Source organism: Pangasianodon hypophthalmus, chromosome 10, assembly GCF_027358585.1.
Source record: "Pangasianodon hypophthalmus isolate fPanHyp1 chromosome 10, fPanHyp1.pri, whole genome shotgun sequence".
NCBI classification, from domain to species: Eukaryota; Metazoa; Chordata; class Actinopteri; order Siluriformes; family Pangasiidae; genus Pangasianodon; species Pangasianodon hypophthalmus.
In genome coordinates this window covers 19,969,375-19,991,329 of record NC_069719.1, presented here as the reverse complement: position 1 = coordinate 19,991,329, position 21,955 = coordinate 19,969,375, and the positions used below count along the sequence as shown (strand labels likewise).

At 37.5% G+C, this 21,955-nt stretch overlaps 1 protein-coding gene across 5 annotated transcripts in view; it reads right to left on the bottom strand.

Annotated features, from left to right (window-relative positions):
* The window catches only part of LOC113538915 (coiled-coil domain-containing protein 9B), a 42,412-nt gene that overhangs the window by 6,766 nt on the left and 13,691 nt on the right, over positions 1-21,955 (bottom strand). For 4 of the 5 annotated variants that reach the window (XM_026934352.3, XM_026934353.3, XM_053237412.1 and 1 more), the window contains 8 exons: positions 16,558-16,635; positions 10,252-10,421; positions 7,704-7,747; positions 7,402-7,455; positions 5,184-5,271; positions 3,722-3,755; positions 2,616-3,279; positions 1,789-1,871 (listed from right to left, as the gene is read on the bottom strand). In XM_026934352.3, coding sequence (XP_026790153.3) covers positions 1,789-1,871; positions 2,616-3,279; positions 3,722-3,755; positions 5,184-5,271; positions 7,402-7,455; positions 7,704-7,747; positions 10,252-10,421; positions 16,558-16,635 — 1,215 coding nt within the window. Of the gene's footprint in view, positions 1-788; positions 852-1,788; positions 1,872-2,615; positions 3,280-3,721; positions 3,756-5,183; positions 5,272-7,401; positions 7,456-7,703; positions 7,748-10,251; positions 10,422-16,557; positions 16,636-21,955 lie in introns of all 5 variants that reach the window. The other variant, XM_034308156.2, reaches the window with a different exon arrangement.

Below are 21,955 nucleotides of genomic sequence, written 5' to 3'. Positions count from 1 at the left end.
AAATGTGTCTGTAGCTATGTACAGTATATGGCCAAAAGTAAGTGGACACCTAACCATCACACCCACATGCGATTTTTGAACATTCCACAAGAGCATTAGTGAGGTCAGGTACTGATGTTGGCCGGGGGGAGGCCTGGGGCACAGTCTGTGTTCCAATTCATCCCAAAAGTGTTCAGTGTGGTTGAGGTCCACACCAATCTCGGGAGCCATCTCTTCATGGACCTCTCTTTGTGCACAGGGGCATAGTCATGCTGAAAAAGGTTTGGGCCCCTTAGTTCAGTGAAGGGGAACTGTAATTCTACAAAGACACTCTAGACAATTGTGTGCTTCTAACTTTGTGGCAACAGTTTGGGGAAGAACCATATATGGGTGTGATGGTCAGGTTTCCATATACTTTTGGTCATACAGTGTATGTGTATGGGTGTGTTAGTGTATAATGCCATGCGATGGACTGGCATCCCATCCAGGGTGTATTCTTGCCCAGTTTTCCCATGATAGGCTCCAGATGCATCACAACACTGACCAAGGTTAAGCGGTTACTAAAATGTATAAATATATGAGACTTAATGAACTCTTGTTACTCGTCTTGTCACTTAAATCAGATGCAAATTACCATTAAATGTCAGATTAGGATAAGATTAATTACCTTGCTGTTCACAGATTAGGAATAAGGGTTTTTTTTTTTTTTTTTTTAAAGTTATTCTCATTTGGCAAGCCAAAGATATCACATGTACCTATACCAGTTGGTCAATCTTGCTGAGCCACAGAGAACCTTAGTTAATCGTTACCTGTTGCTAACTTGCTAAAATCATATCTTTTCCATTCTTCTCAGGTTTTCAGTCATCTAGAACCTTTAGAGACAACAAAAATTTCCCCTTGACTGTAAGGCCACACACACAAAAATCAGGTTTGATTCCTTTTCACGCTGTTCTTAAATATAAATAGCCATAAATATAACTAGATCCCTACAGCTAGCGGAAAAACAGGTACAGTCATATTTATGAAACACAGCTCAGAGTTACAAGCCTAGCCTCAGGGATCTCTAGGTCTTTAAAGCAGATTAGTGGTATCTATGTGCATATGCATAACTAACTATAGATTACACTGCCACAATTGCTGGCAGCGGCTGAAGTCCTCACATCCGCCCCCCGCCCACCAACACACTACAATAACAACGCATAACAAGCAATGGCGCCTTGATGTAGGAATATCTGTTGCTTATCTCTGGTTTAAGGCTCAAAACCCAACCTTACCCTTTACAGTTAACCACAGGGTTAATGATGTACGTTTGTAATGTGTGAGAAGAGTGTAGCAAATAATTTAGACTTTAAGGCAACACAAGTCCTATGCAAGCTGTATAAAACCTGAATATTCGTGAAGCCACTATTAAGATTTCTCCTGGCAATTTTTGTCCACACCACATAAAACCTGATTGTGATAAATCGAGCTGAGCTGAACGAAGTGTACCACTGAACACCAACAGTACCACCTTCAAACCTCATGAATCACTTGAACTCTCTAATGTAGCTTCAGTGAGCTGCACAGCCACACAAGGCAGTGATACTTCAAATTTGCAAGTCAAATGAACAATTCTCGTCAGCATGGAGCCAGAGCATTACTAAACCCATCTTTTTCATGACGCACTAGAAGAAAATGACTCATTTGGATTTGAAATGTGCTCAACCCTCCCCAAAACAGAAGGGCTGAGACATCTTATAGATCATACTATTGCCTAAAAGAGCCAATATTAGATGTGGTTTTGGCCCATTAATGAACCATTTCTCGTACCTTTTCAGTGCTGGTGCTGTGGACAGGCAGCGTATCTCCAGATTCCAAACTCAATACTGAGAGACTGGAGTCAATCAGCTCGTCTGTAAGAGAGAGACATAAATTACTTGCAACTAATCACAACTCCAGTAGTTATGCGAAAGACTAATTTTCTTATTAAACTGTTGAAGCACACTATTTCATCATGAATGTTAACATCTTAGTAGCAACTAAATTAGGTAATGTTTCTTTAAATAGATCAATTAATTAGGTAGTAAGGAAGCACCTAACTGATTTTGATTTTCCTAGCCTAATATTGATTAAGTCCAGGTGACGTTTTTTCCAATCTTCAACGATGTAATTGAATGAGCAGGTGTACAAGTGTTCATAGTGGCTGATGTGTGCATGTTTTTGTCAGTTAACATAAATGTGTTATTTAACTTTCAGTCATAATTACTGTCAGAGCTGCTGGTATAAAAAATTAATCAACACCTTCTGATCAATCAGATTGGAGAATATAACAGCTCTGTGCTACAAATAGTTTTACTTAGGAATGATTAAACTCATTATCAGCTGATCATGTGGATTGGTTGATACTCAGAGTTTTAATATCAGTATTGTTCTGAAAATGAGAAAACAAATATCGGCTTAGCGCATTACTTTTAGACAGTCATACTTCTCCAACTTCGCATATCCATATGGTGATTTATTCCAGTTACAGCAGCCTTATGTAAGCCTTTATCTTATTTATTTAAGCTAAACCATTTTTAGCTATTCTGTTAAGGAATAAGTTACTTCAGTCAGAAACTTGTCAGGTTTACGAGATGAAGAGATGAACACTCCCCTACCAGTATTTCTGGAGGTGTTATTTTTCAGAGGCTCCATCGTGTGAAGCAGGTTCTGTTCAGTAGAAGCTGTGGCGTCAGTGCCGTTTTGAGAACCAACACTATCACAAGGTGATTCTTTAGATTTGCTCTCAGTTTCTTCCTTTAGGAAGCTCTCAGGTGTTGGTTTCAGTTCTTTAATGCTTGTCTCCTGGGAATCAAACTGGCCTGGTGTTTTGGCTTGAGGATCTGTGAGAAGAATGCCTGTGGCCTTTTGCTCCTGGTTGTTTTTCATTCCTTCCTGATCATGACCCAAGTCCTGTTGGGCATCCTGCTCTCCAAGCGCTGTTTTGGTCTGTGGCATGTTTTTTAAAGAACCGGCTTTGATCTCTGTCTTATCAGTGTTCGAGTTCTTCTCGAAAGCTCCCTGAATGAGGTCTTCTGAAAAACGGACCTTCTTCTCAGCTCCTCTAGAGATGGAGGTGTTCTTGTTGGACGAGTCTGTAGGAATAAGCTGACTCTCTAGTTTTGTATCTGCAGAAACATAACCAGTGGTTGTAGCTGTCTCCACAGACGCACTGGATTCGGCTTCCTGGGTCTCGGTGTCTGGACTGTTACTGTTGACCTCAGGATCACACAGAGCATCCAGCTCCTCCAAAAACTCCTCCAAACTCGTGTCTGGACCCACCTGCAGATTTGGATCATAACAGATGGCAAACTATTTCTAATAATTATTTTTACCAGATGGCACATTCACAAATTTATCATGGGAGAGTTTGGTTTCTACAAAGAATACTTTGTTTTTTTCCCAGCTTAGAGGTCTACAGAATACATGCTACATCTGAAGTAGCTTAATATTAATAAATTAATAAATCATGTTGTATGGTATAAATTGTTCAGCATTTTTAGTAAGTATTTAGATGTATAACAGAACTTCATCAAGAGTAATACTGGCTATAATCTAACATGTCAAGCGTAGCTCTTATGTGATATCAGCCATGACTGTGAGGACAGACTGTAGCAGCTGTAACCATAATCAAGAAGACTCAGCTGTATCAAAACATTATTAATTAAGCTCCTTGGGAAAAGGAAGTCAGGTATTTATTTTTTGTACTCATTACAGAACTAACCTGTAATTGCTCTGTTTCCTCTTTAGCGTCCCATCTGAAAAAAAAAGTATATTTGTACATGAACTGTTAAAGCCTGGAAGTACTTTAAAGGGATAATCTTCTCTTTTAAATGTTCTCTTCTCTGCAATGTATTGACATTCAAGCACAAAACTGAATTGACAGGGTAAAGGGGGAAAAACACCTAATGCTCAGGCAGCCAAGCTAAATTCTTTAGCAATGCCAATATCCTAACTATAATGCAAATAATGAACCAGAAGTAATCCATATTTTAGCACCAGTTAATGGACTTAGCCAGTAACATCATGTATCAAGCTGGATACAAATGATTTAAATAAATATATTAGAAATTCATCATAAAAACTTTTGTATTTTACAAAGCTCCTAAGACAGTATAAATTAATATAAGGAGACTCACTAATGTGAAATTCGTCTGACAGACTTCATCAAATCATATAGATGGTTAAGAGTTAAAACTGGCCTGCAATTTTATGTATAGACTATGCTGTCAAGTTTAAATACATTAAAATAAATTTGATTTAATTTAATGAGAAAAAGGTGAATGTCATTTCATATTAATGACTTGAAATTACACAATCCAAAAGAAATACATAAATTAAGACAAATATGACTAGCCATTCGTTCGGACAAAAGAAATGGCACTCATAATAAACGAGGAAAAGGTAGTTTGTATCAGTGGTAGCAGACACACTGCATTAATGGATGTTTTAGTGTACACTGCACCTCAGAGGCACTCTTTCACACTTTAGTCATCATTTTGTCATTTTCAGCTCTCTGTGAGCTTTGCCTTTTACGGAGTTTATTGGACTCACTGAATTCAAATCAGCTGTGCTGTGCATTTGTTTGGTAATTGACAAGTGACTTGAATTTATCAATACATGCACGTGAGTATGAAGAAACTTCATAGAAACATTCGTAAATCTGGTGGGAATTCTTAGTTCGGTTTGGCCTACAACTTTCCTAAAAGATTAAAAAACGAGGTCTGTTGCTATTTGAGGTTACTCTGGTAATGTCTCTGAATCATCGTGAACCCACTACTCAGTAAAAATCCAATAGAATAATTTTTGTTTAACCCTAGAACACACAATACTCAAATTATTGCTCCAATACTGTATAAATATGATAACATAAACAGCCCCAAATTTCTGATTTTATACTACCAGTTAAACAAGTTGCCAAGTTCAGTGTAGCTATCCACCCGTGAAATTACTACTATCTAATGTAGTCACAGTTTATAGGTACATAGAAATTATTTATATACACAAAGTTATTTATAAACACAATATGAAACACTGGGAGGAGCTGTCAAAATATTCTGATGAATTTTCCATAATGGGTGAATATTGGCATAACTAACGGATTCTGTAAATTCCATAATTAAATGAAAAGTCAAATATTATGTGCATTGATGTATTTTCATGATCAGAGCAGCAGCCTGTCTTACCTCCTGGCTCGGCCGGTCAAACGGTCCTTTCCTTTCACTTTACTGCCAACCACAGGAACATTCTTTCCTCTCTTATCACGCTGTCCAACTGGAGCACATTCACAATATACACACCAATACACGTTATATCACACTTCTAAGAAATCCTGTTTCAGTGGTTTCATTGTTTAGAAGGTTAAAGATTTTAGTTTATTAGCATAGTTGATGTTTTAGAGATAAGAGCCCTAGTGTATGGTTTGGTAATAGTTTAGTTTTCCATGACGATTCATAAAAAACACAGATCTCTGTAGCAAAATTTGGACAATATGGCTATATTATATCGATAATGCAATAAACTATGTCACACAAAAGAGCATCTTGTGTATTAACATGACTTTGTATAACACTGACTATCTTCTCTGATACTCACAGTAATTCACTGGATGTTAAAATCCATTTTTATAATGAATGTTTTTCATTTTCCATTCTGCTCCATGTTATGAATTTATTTTTGCAGAAGTTCAATAAACATACGCTCACCGTCCACTTTAATAGGAACACCTGTACACCTGCTCAATTATGCAGTTATCCAATCATCCAATCATGTGCTAGCAGCACAATGCATAAAGCAAAAGCAGATACAGGTCAAGAGCTTTAGTTAATGCTCATATCAAACATCAGAAAGGTGTAAAAGTGTGATCTGTGTAATTTTAACCATGGCATGGTTGTTGGTGCCACATGGGCTGGTTTAAGTATTTCAGAAACTGCTGATCTGGGATTTTCCCACACATAACGGTCTCTAGAGTTTCTAAAGAATGGTGCGAAAAACAAAAAACACTGATGTGTTGTGCATGCTGAGATGCTTTTCTACTCACCATGGTTATAAAGAGTGATTATTTGAGTTATTATATCCTTTCTGGCAGCTCAAACCAATCTGGCCATTTTTCTATGACCTCAACAAGGCCTTTCCACCCACAGAACTGTCACTTACTCAATGTCACTTGCACCATTCTGTGTAAACTCTGTTTGGTGTGAACATTAACTGAAGCGCTTGACTTATATCTGCATGATTTTATGCATTGTGCTGCTGCCACATGATTGGCTGATTGGATAACCACATAAACCACATAGCAGGTGTACAGGTGTTCCTATTAAAGTGGACGATAAGTGTATATTAGATTTCATCTGAAGGCATTTTAAATGCCATTACTGTTTAAAATCCTACATGTGCTGTTAGTAAATCCAAATTTTATGATACACTATATGGCCAAAAGTATGTGGGAACCTGACCATCACACTCATACATGGTTCTTCCCCAAACTGTTGCCACAAAGTTAGAAGCACACAATTGTATAGGATGTCTTTGTATGCTGTAGGTTTACACTTTCCCTTCACTGGAACTAAGGGGCTCAGACATGTTCCAGCATGAAAATGAGCCTGAGCACAAAGCAAGCTGATATGAAGTTTATATATTTAAATACAGGCCCACACCACAATACATATAAATTAATAGAGGCAGATAAGAGAGTAAGAAGCTTTTTGCAGTCCCCTCCATCCCCTCACCCCGGGTATAGACTTTAATGAACACAATCCAACTATTCAAATATTATTATCATTATTTAAATGTGTACAAAAATATTCTAGCTATTTATTAGAACCATTGTGGATTTATTCCTATAAGTTGACTTACAGGACTACTTGCTGAGGTGGGGGATTCAATTAAGTGACCATCCATCCTTCCATTTTCCATACCGCTTATCCTACACAGGGTCACGGGGAGCCTGGAGTCTATCCCAGGAAACATGGGGCACAAGGTGGGGGACACGCTGGATGGGGTGCTAAACCATCGCAGGGCACAATCGCACACACATTCACACACCCATTCACACACTACGTCCAATTTGGAAATGCCAGTCAGCCTACAACGCAGGTCTTTGGACTAGGGAAGGAAACCGGAGTACCCAGAGGAAACCCCTGAACCACGGGGAGAACATGCAAACTCCACCCACACAGAGCAGAGGCGGGACTCGAACCCCCAACCCCAGAGTTGCAAGGCAAACGTGCTAAAGTACTAACATTATATTATAATAATAATATCCATAATAAATATAGTTATGCTTCAAGTACACCACTTGAACCACTGGCAGAGCTTGTAAGTTGCCAAAGACTTCAGCTGGTATCATGGATTAAAACTAAATAAAAGAAATGAAAAAATTTGCAGACTTTGAGATTTGTCTACCTCGTGATTCTGTTGTGGAAGGTCTGGAATGTCCTCTTCTAGCATTTCTTCCTCCTGTTCATCAAAATGAACAATAATTATTTAAGTTCTAAATGAATACCTATGTGATGTATGAATAAGATTAGCCTTAAAATGTAAATGGTTGGTTTCTATAATCTATAGATTTAAACAATAAATTAAATAAACAAAACAAGAAGTAATTATCCTTCAATTTTCAATCTTGTTTTTTTTTTTTGCACCTTTTTCACCCTTAAAATGTTGTTTAGTTTTATAAGAGGGACTTACAAAATTGATTTTCTCACCTCTGCTCTGTTTACCTCGCTCTGCTGTGCCTTTTTCAGAAAACCTGTAAAGAATATTTGTGGACAGGGAAACAAACCAGATAGGTACAAGTGACCTGGTCAATCAATAACATCATGTGAGTGGTGCTACAGTGCTGAAAGCACAGATGCAAAAAGAAACCAAAAATGTTAGTCCAACAACCTGTGGAACTGTTTCTATTTATTCATATCAATATCCTAAAAAAAGGCTTGTAGATAAAACCTGAGTGACGCGTCATGTTATTTTTTATTGTACACTTATTTTATTGTACTGATTGTCAGCCTGTATTTATGCAGCGCTCACTAAACATTTTGGCCAGAAACATTTACTTCTCCCGCTCCACTTCAGTTTATGGTGTTTGCAAGCTAGTCCAAATAAGGCAAGGCATTTTAAGCCTGTCTAAAAATAGGCTTCTTTTCCCATGCAGTGCTTCTCTCACAAGGGAATCATCTCAGCATCTCAAAAGCTGCTCTGTTGAGGGCTTCCAGACAGAGGGTGTGTGAAGAAACATTGGGTACAGCACTTAGACATAGCAGAGCCTCTACATTCTCACATACAAACAGAAAGAGAACAACTGGTGGGGAATATACAGGACCCAAAAAGTTAAGATTGTAAAGTACTTCTGCTGTGGCCTTGTGCGAGACACAAAACCAGCAAATATCTCCAGCCCATCAACTGCTTAAACCCATCCAACCAAAGCTGAAACCAGCTCAGAGATAATGAGGGACACAATGAAATAGGTGTCCATGAAATTCTCATTTCCTTCTCCATCTGATTTCTTTCCCTCTCACGCTCACTCTACTTTGGTTTGTCAACTCATGTTATACTCTCCTTTTAAAATGATTTTAAATGATTTTGCCAGTGGTAACTTGCACACGTTCACCCACCTTCTAATTTAGAATTATAGATCAGGACATGGACGTACACTTTCAACCAATGCCATGACTCAGATGTGCCACCCACATTCTCTCTCCTCTCCCTCCCTCAGTGTCAAGTGTAGCCTCCTGAATGTGCGTGTCTGTAGGTAGGTTGATGGGTATGCAATAGCTGCATCAGTATAAACTTATAAGATAATCATTTTTCTTTTCCTTCAAATTTTTTTGGCGAACACAATAAATTTTGTATGTAGCCCAAAAAAAAAAAAAACACAACCCACAACCTTAGAATTTTTACCCGTGACTGCATTTTCAAACCATCTCAATTTGATGGGAAAAGATGGACTTGGTAATGCTGCATAAAAAAGACATAATTTAATACTCACAAACAAATTCAGCTCTTTCTGACAGTCTGAAATAGCATTTGAATAAATGTACCATTATCTTTCAATAAACTCTTCTATGTAAGCTCACTCTCATCTGCATGGGTGAATATAAAAAAAACCCTTAACTTTTCATTACATTTATACCAATTTAAACAAATAGTTTCTCCCATTTGTACAAATATGTAATATCTTCTTCAATATCTAAAACAACTGAGAATTTTATTGGAACAATAGCCATTTCTGTTAAAAAGCCATTTCTATCACTTGTAATAAACAGTAATAAGTAAGAGTAATTTGTATAGGTCCCCCTTATTTAGCAACTACAGCATCACCACTTTGTCCAATTTGTGCTAATAATCCAACATGCATCATGCTATGGAGAAAACTGAACTACACCTGATGAATCATGGGTTTTAATAGGTTTAATGGGTCTGAATAAGTCAGAATAAGATTGTATTGATTTGCAGTAACTCTTTCCTGAACCCAAATCAAGCCAGTAAATCAGTCAAATGTTCCCACAGCGCAACAGAGCCACTGGTCTTTCAATTTGAACATCATAATATGTTAGAATGTCCATTTAAATGGAAGACAAAAACTGTTGCGTTAAATTTCATTTAATTTTTCGTACAACTTGCTGAAAAGTGAAAACTAGAACCTTCAAAAAACACTTTAGAAAACTTCACTGTTAGTAGACATCCTCAGAAGCTCAATTTCTGTAAAATATACCAGAAATGCACAGTCTGGCGATGCATACAATTACTGTGATACAGTCTGAATCTTTTTTCCCTTTTTTCCCCCGAACTGTCATTATGTCTAGTCTGAAAACCCCTGTTCCTAGGATCCATAATGGGTCATTTGCCAGTTATAATTAAATGTTAAAAAGCCGGTATTTTGGACCAAATGCAGCGGTCCATAAAATAGTAGAATAAAATTTAAGACTAAATAACACATAAGTAAATATTTCCTGAAAAATTTGGAATCTAATAAAATATTATTTTTTCAATCCCTTTATTGTGTTTTAATTTTTTCTGTATGAAGAAAGCTGAAAAGGAACAAAAACACAAAAACTCAAGTCAACTTCCACAAAAGAACTTAAATTTATCATTTAAGTGGCAGTTAGACATGCAGAAAGAGAAACAGCTCAACAAACAAAGACAAAAGAAATTAGGACAAGGCCCAAACCAAACTAAGACAAATGGGTTAATCACAGGTGTACACGAGGCACACAAAATGCATGCAACAGGCGGAGGACGGCCGCGGCAGCTTACGTAAGCTCCGGTTTGTCCATGTCCCAGGCTCTCTTCCACTGGCCCTGGGAGTTTCTGTGCCGAGCCACACGTTCTCGGTCGATTTCTTCCCTCTCTTTTTTCCAGCGCAGGTACTCCAGCTGCTCTTCGCTGGACGTGGGGATGCTGAGGTCAGTCAGCACTTCGGTTTGCTAAAGAGGGTGAAGGATAAGACAAGAATAAAATATAGTGTATAAAACAACTACGTCTAAAGAACTTGATTCTGTATAAGCTGCTGAAAAAAACTGCTCATCGTTCATGATTTTTCATTGCATGAGCACAGAAATTTTTTTTTTCAAAATTCTAATAGTCAAATTTCAGGAAGGCAATTCATAATAACTCTTTTATACTGCTTTAATGCCTAGTGGGACATTAGTTTCTCCTTCTAGATCTAAACATAAAAGGATATGGACACACACTATACCAAAGCATCAACCTGAGCAGATTTAGTGTTGTTCTAAGAGAAATCAGCTGAGGGAAAACAGGAAGCACTCCTAGGAGTACAACAAAAAGCACAACATTCGTGAAAGCCATTGTGTTCTTCCCTTAGGAGCCGAGCCATTAGGTCATTCGTGTCCGACATGCAGCTCAGAAACAGGTTCCTCAACTCTAATTAGTCATCTGCAGTCATAAAAATAAATTAAATACAAATCTATATCTAATACATTTGTTTCATTTTATCTCAAAGTTACTACAACAAAAATCAAACACAGAAGTATAACTACAGGACTGCTTCATGTTGTCGAAAGTCTGTACACCACCACAATGGATTTGAAATGAAGCAATCAAGATGTGATTGAAGTGTAGACCTTTAGCTTTAATTCAAGGGGTTTAACAAAGATACTGCATTAACCATTTAGGAATTACAGCCATTTTATTTATTTATTTATTTATTTTACATAGTCCCTCCATTTTCACAGGCTCAAAAGTAACTGGACAAACTAACATAAGCATAAATATTAGGATTAATATGGATGCAAATCCTTTGTAGTCAATGACTGCCTGAAATCTGGAACCCACGGACATCAACAAATGCTGAGTTTCCCTTGAGATGCTTTGCCAGGCCTTTAGTGCAGCCACCTTCAGTTGCTGTCTTTCTGCCTTCAGTTTTGTCTTCAGCATGCTCAACTGGGTTATTTAGGAACATGGCTATTTAAGAACAATCCATCCTTTCGCAGTATGTTTTGGGTCATCACTTGACTGAATCTGAAAGTAGAGCTCTGTACACTTCAGTATTCTTCCTGCTATTTCTATCAACAGTCACCCATCCAAGTGCACACACACCGTGAACACACACCCGGAGCAATGGGCAGCCTTTTTTTTTTTTTTTTGCTGCGGCGCCCAGGGAGCAGTTGGGGGTTCGGTGCCTTGCTCAAGGGTCTCACCTCAGTCGTGGTATTGAGGGTGGGAGAGAGCGCTGGTCATTCACTCCCCCCACCTACAATCCCTGCCGGACCTGAGACTCGAACCCACGACCTTCAGGTTCACCTTCGGGTTGCAAGTCTGACTCTCTATCCATTAGGCCACGACTGCCCTAATTGGGTCATGAGCCCTTCCTTTCCTTCTCCATACTTCCAATCATTCTGGTACAAGTTAATCTTACATCAGAACTGGCTTTGCTTTAAAAACTTAAAGCAAAGTCTAATCTAGCCTTTCTGTTCTTGAATGTTACCAGTGGTTTGCAGCTTGAGGTAAACAGTCTGTATTTACATTCATGAAGGTGTCTCTTGATTGTAGACTTTGACAATGACACGCCTACCTCCCCCAGTGTGTTCTTGACTTGGTGAGATGTTATGAAGGGGTTTTTCTTCACCAAGGAAAGAATTCTCTGATCATCCACTTTAGTTGTCTTCTGTGGTCTTCCAGGCCTTTCGGTGTTGCTGAGCTCACCAGTGCATTCCTTCTTTTTAAGAATGTACCAGATTGTTGATTTGGCCGCTCCTAAAGTTTCTGCTACCTCTGTGATGGGTCTGTTTTTTTGTCCCCCCCCCCTCAGCTTAATGATGGCCTCTTTCACTTGCATCAACATCTCTTTGGACTGCATATTGAGAGTTCCCATGAACAGCTACCAAATGCAAATTCAACACTTGGAATCAACTCCAGACCTTTTATCTCCTTAATTTGTCATGAAATAATGAGGAAACAGGCCACACCTGGCCATGAAACTGCTTATCAGTCAGTTGTCCAATTACTTTTGAGCCTTTGAAAATGGAAGGACTCTGTAATAAAATGGCAGTAATTCCTAAATTGTTAATGCAATATTTTTGTTAAACCCCTTGAATTAAAGCTGAAAGTCTACACTTCAATCTTGATTGCTTCATTTCAAATCCATTGTGGTGGTGTACAGAGTCAAAAATTACAAAAATTGTTTAAACTGTCCAAATACTAATGGACCTGACTGACTCTACCCTCAGTGATCTAGGAACCTCTGGAAGTACTGACTCACATGTATATTTTTTCTAATTTCCACCAGAACCGTAATAAAGGAATAAACACATCTATAAATTAATAGGCAAATTTAGGAAAGAAACTTTAAACTGCCTTTTAAATCGGTCTTAAGTGATGCTTTTATTGCAGTTTTTCTCAATTGCTTTGGCACAGTACTCAAGAGAAAATCAATGTTTTAAAACATTGTGTGACATATTCACGTTGGTTATACAGTTTTCACAGAATTATACACATTCCTTGTGTTCAGACAGATTTCAGACGCTTCAGCACTTTATAGCAAATACTAAGTACAGTTGTCATCAGCTGTTACAGTGACGCAATGTAAAAGCATTAGTAGCAAAACTGATACCACTGCTTTTCTACTGAATTTGATTACTCCCACATGCATTGATCATTGTCTAAATCTTTACATGCAAAATAGTAGAGTAAACAGGAAAAACTGCCAAATACATATAATGCCTAAGCATTAGTCATCTGGCTTTACTATGTAAGAATGATAGGGAGCTGGACAGGAATGACTTACAAAAATATGCAATAAACTGGGATAATGTTAGCATTCATTGCACAAACCTAATAAGGGTATAATTTTTAATGGAATTCCTCCCACTCTACTCCCTTTTCCTCAACCCCATAGAAGAATTTTCCTAGTTTATGGAAAGTTTATGACCATTGGCCCTACGGCAACATGTCATTGATGGAAGCGATAGATGCTGCAGTGGGTGGTTGTGTTGTAATGCTTTGGCCAGACCAGCATGAACAACAGGATGAAGTGTAGGATGTAGTGTAATAGTCAATTACTTCATTTTACTGTAATTTCCAATTATTTCAATATTCAGTTATTCTTACTTGCATTACTGCATTGTTGTTATAGTATGTATCTCATGTACAATGCTTAATAATATACAATAAATACATATATGTTTAAATAGGTTGCAGGGCTTTTGATTTGACCGATATACTATTGTAATTGAGTGGGTACAGAGAAATTCATCTTCATAGTACACTGTTCTCAACGACAACCAAACTGTCATTGAAAACTATCAACTAGCATTTTGAAAGTCTTGGCTTAAAAAAAAAAAATAAAGGGGCATTTAATTTTGGTGGCTCTGATGAATTCATTGGTGGATTTACTTAATTTTGAAACACAAGTTAAACATTTTTCAAACTTCTCTTTCTAACTCAGTGAGTTATGACATTTTGCAAGAGAAATATGTTGTTGTGCTGCTTGGTTCAGCTGCTGTGGTCATGCCCTTACAGATTTGATCATTTTGAAAATGTTTCAGGAAATGTGCCAAAGCAACTGAGAAAAACTTTAATAGGAAAACATTCAAAAATGCATTAACATCAAGCTTGCCCTTTAAAGAAACTATTATGTGTTGAATAATTGGCCACAAAGTTTTGATGTCTGACACGATTAGTGAATTGCTGAAAGACATTTTGGAATAGGTAGGAAGTTCTGTTCACCAGAGTATCTGCTGGTCACTGTGGAAAACACATGAATGAAACTCAGAGTGTATCCAGATGGTGTACTGGAAGCTCCTTCTGGGGTTTAAACCAGTTTCACAAGGAGAACTTGATAGCCTCATTTCTTAAGGCCATGTTAACTACAATGATGAGTTTGGTTTATTATGAATCTATTCCCTTAGAAGAAGAAGAAGAAGCCTTTATTTGTCACATACATTACAGCACAGTGAAATTCTTTTCTTTGCATATTCCAGCTTGTTAGGAAGTTGGGGTCAGAGTGCAGGGTCAGCCATGATACGGAGCAGAGAGGATTATGGGCCCAACAACGGCACCTTGGCAGTGCTGTGGGCTTGAAAACCAAACCTACTGACCAGAAAACCAGAGCCTTAACTGTTGAGCCACCAAATGAGAGACTGACAGACTGACTAAATGAATGACTGACAGACTAACTGAATGAATAACTAACTGACTGAATCACTGACAGACTGACTGAATGACAGACTGAATGACTCACTACCTAGTAACTGTAATGTCAGTATAAGAGCAAAGTATAGCTACTTTACCAAACAACCCATGCTCAGTAACACACAAGCTGCAAGCAAAAATAAAAAATTATACACACATATTCTAATGTAATTTAATCCATTTATGGATTTTGCTTTGCTAATAAAACCATTAAATGATATAACATTCCCAGCATCCTTCGCTCTGTCCCATTATCAGGCATTTTTAAGGTCAAGAGATTTATACATGTCACTTTAGAAAGCGCCTACAATTATCATGGTAATATATCCATAGCAGCTGGTGAGCATGTGATCTGCAGTGCCCCCTGTCTGCCTGTGCGATTTAGGATCAGATGCTGCAGTTTTGTACACTGCCATATGCACACACCACCCACGTGAATCTTACATAATCTTCCCAGCATAACCAATATAAATGGCAGTTTTACCACTGAAAGTGATTCCCCAGAGGTTTATTAGTTTGTGTACATGGTAGGGGTTGTCTCAGCTAAAACGAATTCCAAAGAATGCTGGGGAGACATGGTGCTGAACACAGACAATAATGAATAAAGCCATGATTAACAGCTGTGTTTCTACTAACAAGGTTCCCTTATTGTTTCATTCAGTAAGTATTTCCTTGTAAATGTTAATGCCTCTTAGAAATGGTTGGGATTTTTATCACCGACCATAAAAACCTAAATCCATGCTTACTGAAGAACTCACAGAGTATAGATTTAATTACCATAATCCTCATTATTAAAAGTAGAATGGTATTATTTATGATACCTCATTCTGAATATCTGTAATAGTTAATAAATAGATACTCATTTAATCATTGAGAGAGAGGGAAAAACTTCTATATAATTTTTCCACTGCAATTAAACTTTCCTCCTGTGAGTTCAGTGTACTTCAGTGGCCTCCACAGTCACCGGATCGGTAGATTTGCGGCATGAATGTGTAGCTGACAAATCTGCAGCAAATGTATGATGCAGTGATGTTCACATGGACCAGAAACAATATTTCCAACACTGTTCTGCTGTTCTAAGAATTAGTATTAGTGTTCTTAATAAAGTGGCCAGTGAGTGTATATATATCTCAGACTCTGCCTTTATAACTTTATATTAAGAAACACAGAGACCTAAAGTTGTCGTCTTGTTTGTAATTTGTGTTCTTTTGTGTACCAGTACATGATAGAAAATATTAAATACATTTTTTGTAGATAATCAATAAACATTAAACATCATTAACTATGACTGCCCATTATTTGTTTTTAATCTAAAAGGTCTCCAATGTGCTTATAGTGTTTAGTTAAATGGCCCTTATGGTAATATCCTGTATTACTCTGCTACTGCGCAATTTATCAATTGGTTTCCTCAAGGTTATATGCAGATTGCTATTATTAGTGGTGCTAGACCTTGAGCTCAAATGTTATTTGTGTTTGTCAGATGATGGTGTATCACACACTAAGCTCTTGCTACTTACAGCAGATTGGGGCAACGCTAAAACACAACCATCCAAAATGCAACACTGCAGTGATGTAAGAGAATGTTACCCATATTTTACTGTTAATTAGAGGAATCAACAATGAATAAATACAATGAATAAATGCTGCAAAAGGGTGCTGCATGTCCTGTATGATCTTGTCATGAAGTTTGTGTTAAGGTTTTATTAGAAAAGCATGTCCTCTTTCTCCTCTACCTTCTACTGTCACTGACTCTGAATCTCTCTCTACATTTAAAACACTGCACAACAACACTGAGAAACACAATTTAGAAGCATGACATGTAATGCCAAGCTCAAATTTTCCTAACATTGTTCCACCATTAGCTAGCAATTGAATGGAAAGAGAGAGAGAGAGAGAGAGAGAGAACCTTACCTGGGGATAGGAGTTATACTCGGTGAATCCATGATGAGCACACTCAACTCGACACTTTCGTTCCTGCTTCTTTCCAACCTGAAGATCGAGGGATTTAAAAAAAAAAAAAAAAAAAATTAAAAATAAAAGAGTAGCAGCAAACAGATTTACTTTACAATGGTATACACTTATATTAACAGAAATATGAATATTCACTTCGAGAAATGTTTATGTTTATTTGTATATTATTTGCACTAGGTTTATTATTTGTATGAACAAGCACAATCTGAATTTACATTACGCAATCATTTTACAATAATATAGCTTAAATTATTTTAATCAGCAGAATTTTAGTGGATCATGCATTTCAACTGTGTGCAAGTTCAACAAATAAATTCAACACAACACACAAGAGAAACACAACAGGAGAGATGAGGGTTAAAGTGCACTTTGGGATTATACTGCCCTCAACTGGACAAAGTCAGTTGTTTCAGAGTCAAGGTAAACATGAAATATTACAGGTTGGCAATTAAACACAATAGTGAACAAAAATTATTTGTGTATACCTTTGCTGCATCCATGAAATACACACTTGGCAGCATTTTCTAAGTTGTTTATTGTATGGTATGGTAATACAATCTTACCAGTTTAGACATTAAAAATGAAATGTTACATTGACTTTTTATTTGCATTTTTTAATTTTAGCACCCAATATACGTTGTGAACAAAAATATGCAACTGAATTTAAATTGTCATAAACTATGCACATTTAAAAGGAAACACAACTGTAAATACATGCTTGAATTAGTATTTTCTAATTAGCATTTGAATAGTCTGTAAAATGCTGCCATACACACAGCACACAGAGACAAAGACAAATGTTTGTTTTACTGTTTTTGAGGCATTTTGTGTGTTACTGTAGCTAAATAATGAGCTAAACACCCACTCAAAATTAAACTTCATTAACCAGAAGTAAGTGTGGTTAAGCGTCGGCTTGATGGTGCGATGAGGGAGTCACGTGCAGCAAGCAGGTAACGAGTGTGTAGCTACAGCTGTGTGATAAACTGGACAGTAATATAACCTTTGTGTCCAGTGAGGTGCTGAATGCCTGACAGAGAGAGACACATAGTGGAGGTATAACGCTATCGTGTGTTAAATGAGACTTAAGTTCTGTACATTCTTATGTTTTCTGTGAAGATTGTCCCAATGAGACCCATTATTAATAATAACAATGAACTCAACACCTTCTCAACAACAATAAACTCAAATTCTCATGGTTTCCCATTTGGCCTTTGTAAAAGTCTAAAAACCTTTTCACACACACACACACACTCATTTGTCTTTTTATTCTTGTGAGGACCTTCCATTGATGCTATATCTACACCCAAACCTAACCCTAACCTTAAACTTAGTAACTAAAAGGAAACATTTTGACTCTTTTAAAAATACGGCCAGACGCAAAGCAGAGGATCCTGGTTTATACCGGACACGTGACTTTGCTTTAGCGTGCAGCAGCAACATTGCGAGCAGCATTGTTCACACACACACACACTGAGTAACTTATGTACATACGTAACATTTAAAAGCGACATCCACAAGATGGCATGTTACAGCCAAAACATCCCTGTCCATCAGGTTTCCAAGTCAAATCATAAAATGTTAAGCGATTTCATTAACAGTGACGTTAAACACATTGCCGAGCTCTGTCTCTCTTAAAACTTTCCGTTGCTGTCATGATTGTTGGCATGAGCTGCGTCTCAAATCAAAAATTCTAATTCATTCAAAAGTATTTACTAATCCTTACTAATCTAAAAAATCCAGAAAATACAAATGGTACAAAAAAAGACTGATCCTTCAGTATGTTTGAAGCACATGAGAGGTTTTTAAAATATAAACACTAACTGTAATAGGAAAACTGGTTAATGATAGTACTCAATAACACTCTAGAACAGTACATAAGAATGCAATCTGAGACACAATGCTTGTTTGTTTAGCTGAGGCAGATGGGAAAATTTGTTCATTTTTACTGAACTATGCTAGCGCTGTGTGTTAGGATATTAAGAAAGACTTCCATAGCATGTACCCAATTCATTTAAGTGTGGCTTTTCTGAATGTGACTCCCAGTAATATTTCAAAGTATTAGCACACAAAATTGATCTTTGATATTTCTAATATTATTTTGTAAAATAAATGGCCCCATATGTAAATCAAGAGACCCCACTTTGGGTCACGAGCCCTAATTTGGGAACCCCTGTGTGAGATATTCTTGTCCCTACCAAGTTATATATATACATATATACACACACAAAACAACACACACACACACACACACACACACACACACACACACACACACACACACACACACACACACACACACACAAACCCCTCTCTCTCAGCCAGCCTACTCTGGCACCCTGCTTCTTGTCTCCCTGCTGAATAATTTAGTCTTTCAGAACAAAGTGCAGCTAAATGTTAATTAGTTTAAAAACCTACTGTTCATTATGCTGGGAAACAATGCTGCAGAGACAGTGTGAGTGAGAGAGGGTGGGTGTGTGTGTGTGTGTGTGTGTGTGTGTGTGTGTGTATAATGAGCGGGCACTGAATCAGGCAGTCAGCGGTTTCCCACTTCTCGCTCTTTCTCTGTGTTTTAGCGCTGAAGCTCTGCCCACACTGCCGTGCGCTACAGCCTCTAGCCTCTGACTCTCATGAGAGGAAGCAGCAGCATTACACAAACGTTTTGTTCATGGCTGCATTCTGCAGATTCAGACAGAGCTTTAATGGATTATGTTCCCTCTAAATACTAAAGAAGTTTCCAGCATCAGCCTGGACAAAGATCTGGATTCCAACAAATACATCATGCCTTGTGTCCACTCCACACACATACTGCAACACTTCACATCTGCTAACACCTGTACTCGTCCTAGTATCTGTTGGCTTGATCATATAGTATGCAAGAAATAAAAGACGACAGACTGTGCTGTTATAGGAAAATAATCAACAACAGGATGGTGCGTTATACCTTCAAAGTCAGGAACTCAAGACCCATTTTCATTGCTATCTACGATTTCTGCCATTGGTCCATCCATCCGTCCATCCATAAGTATCTGCATCTGTCCCAGATTCTGGTTATTGTGATATCTCAAGAACAAATGACTGAATGATTACAGGATTTATATTAAATTTTCATCGTAACCAGCAGATGAACTGATCAGAATTTGGAATTGATCCAAACAGGGTCAAGGTCACAACAAGGTCAAATGTCTGAAATTGTTTTTCTTCAATAGCTTCCTTCATGCTTGAAGTATATTTTAAGGATAGTTCAGGCATACAAATTAGTAACAAGAAGGACTAGATGTAGACGCAGTCAGCATCAAGTTCGACTTGTTTCCGTAGATTTCGATCGAATAGGCCACAATCCTCCAAATTACCCTCATTTGTTTGCAACAAACATTTCTGCATTTTTTTGAGATTCTAATCTAATCTAATCTAATCTAAACTAATCTAATCTAATCATAGGTCAGGCAGTAATGCGAGCAGCCACAAATCCTTCCATCAGTTTCTGTATTAGCTGTATTAGTATAGCGATAGCATTCAGATCAGTTTAAAAAGCTACTCAATTGACAGCTGCCCATTGACCATGTGCATCAAACACATTTAGCGTCATGTGCTAAAAATGTGCAGTCTTTTTGCTTTGCTTTAAATCCTAAGGGACCAATCAGTAGAGGCAAAATACAAAAGGCAAGGGCTTGGTGGTTGTGAAGAGAGTTGTAAAATCCTTGGGAACAACTGAACAACTGTTTTCTGCTGCACTATGTCTAGACAAGAGAACAAGGAGCATTTAGCCCTGCTGAATATTCAAAAGCACAAGCAAAGCACTGGTGTGAATTGGTTATATGAGCGCTGTCGAGTGCTGTGCGCCTCCACATCAATCACTACAGACAATCTGGCCCTGCATGCAACGGTCTGGGGAGTCATGGGAGGGCCATTACTTAATGTCTGTCTCTCAAAACTGGGCATGAGACACCTAAGGAGTCCCTGATACTAAGTGCGCACTGAATGAGGAAGGGAAAACAGGGTGCTACTAGTTTTCAAGCTGCACAAGAAACACTGAAACATATAATCCATCGAAAAACAGCAAAAAGCACCATGAGAACAGTGTAAAGAGCTGACATGCACACCATTAATGCTAGGCTATATGACTAATAACGATATTGTGACGAATTATTTCATAATATGTTTTTCTGAGATATTGTGGATATCATAATATCTTTTTAATAATATCTTATGTTTTTAAATAAATTTAATGACAAACTGACAGGAAGCATCCACTGTGGTGTTCAAATTTTGTGCTTAATCTTTAAAAAATTTAGAGATATTTTTTTCTCCTTTCCAGTTTTATGAGTAATAAAAAATAAAATAAAATATTTAATAAAAAACTTTTTAAAAAAATGCATTTTTGTAGGCAATAAAGTATCAAACATATTTTTTTTTAATGAAACACTACTACCGGTTTCCACAAAAAAGAAATTCATAAAAATATATCGTACAAATTCCTACAAGAATCGTCATGTGATATATTTTTGATAGATCATCCACCTCAATCAGCATCCATAAATAAAAAAGCTGAATATTTATTGGGCCAAATTTTCAAACAACAAACCCCATCTCACAAACATTTGAGCAAAACAACTTGCTAAACACTTTGAGCAACAATAGATACACTAAACAGAAGATATATCATTATCCAAGGACAGATCTAGGGCAAGCAAGTTGCTCATCTGCACAAGCTATACTTAACACTCCTCTAATCACTTCTCAAGGATCAGGCATTAGTACTTTGAAGATGGGTTTAGTGAGTTGTACTTTTTGTAACATTCAAGCTTATATCTAGATGTAAATGTGCTGTTCCAATACTTTCGGAGGGGACAAGCATGCGCAAATAGACTACAAAGATTTCGTAATACATTTTTTTTCTTTACTTTTCACCACCAGCTTATGTGTTTTTATAATTTGAGTTTGGAAAAACTGTAGCTAACCTTCTAACCTAAACTTTAGCTAACTTTACCTTTAATAGAGTGAGAACTGGAACAGGGGCTGTGCATGGGACTTCAGTCAATCCTACTGCAAACCAAGGGGGCGCATAGTGGGGATTTAATGTTTCTTCTCATAGCAGAGCTCTTTGGCCTGTTGGTGATGATGGTCTGTACTATAGAGTAGTATTTTCTTAATCAGCTGAGCATTAGACTTCATTAACGTCTCATACGAAACATGAAGTACACACTAATGCTGAAAAGCCTAAGCTCAATCCTGTTGTACCAGTCTACAAGTGTTCCTCAGGCAAAGAAGGCAAATGTTATTCATTTTCAACAAGAGCTGAAAGGCTGCAGTGACAGAGGTGAAGTAACTGTCATGGGCT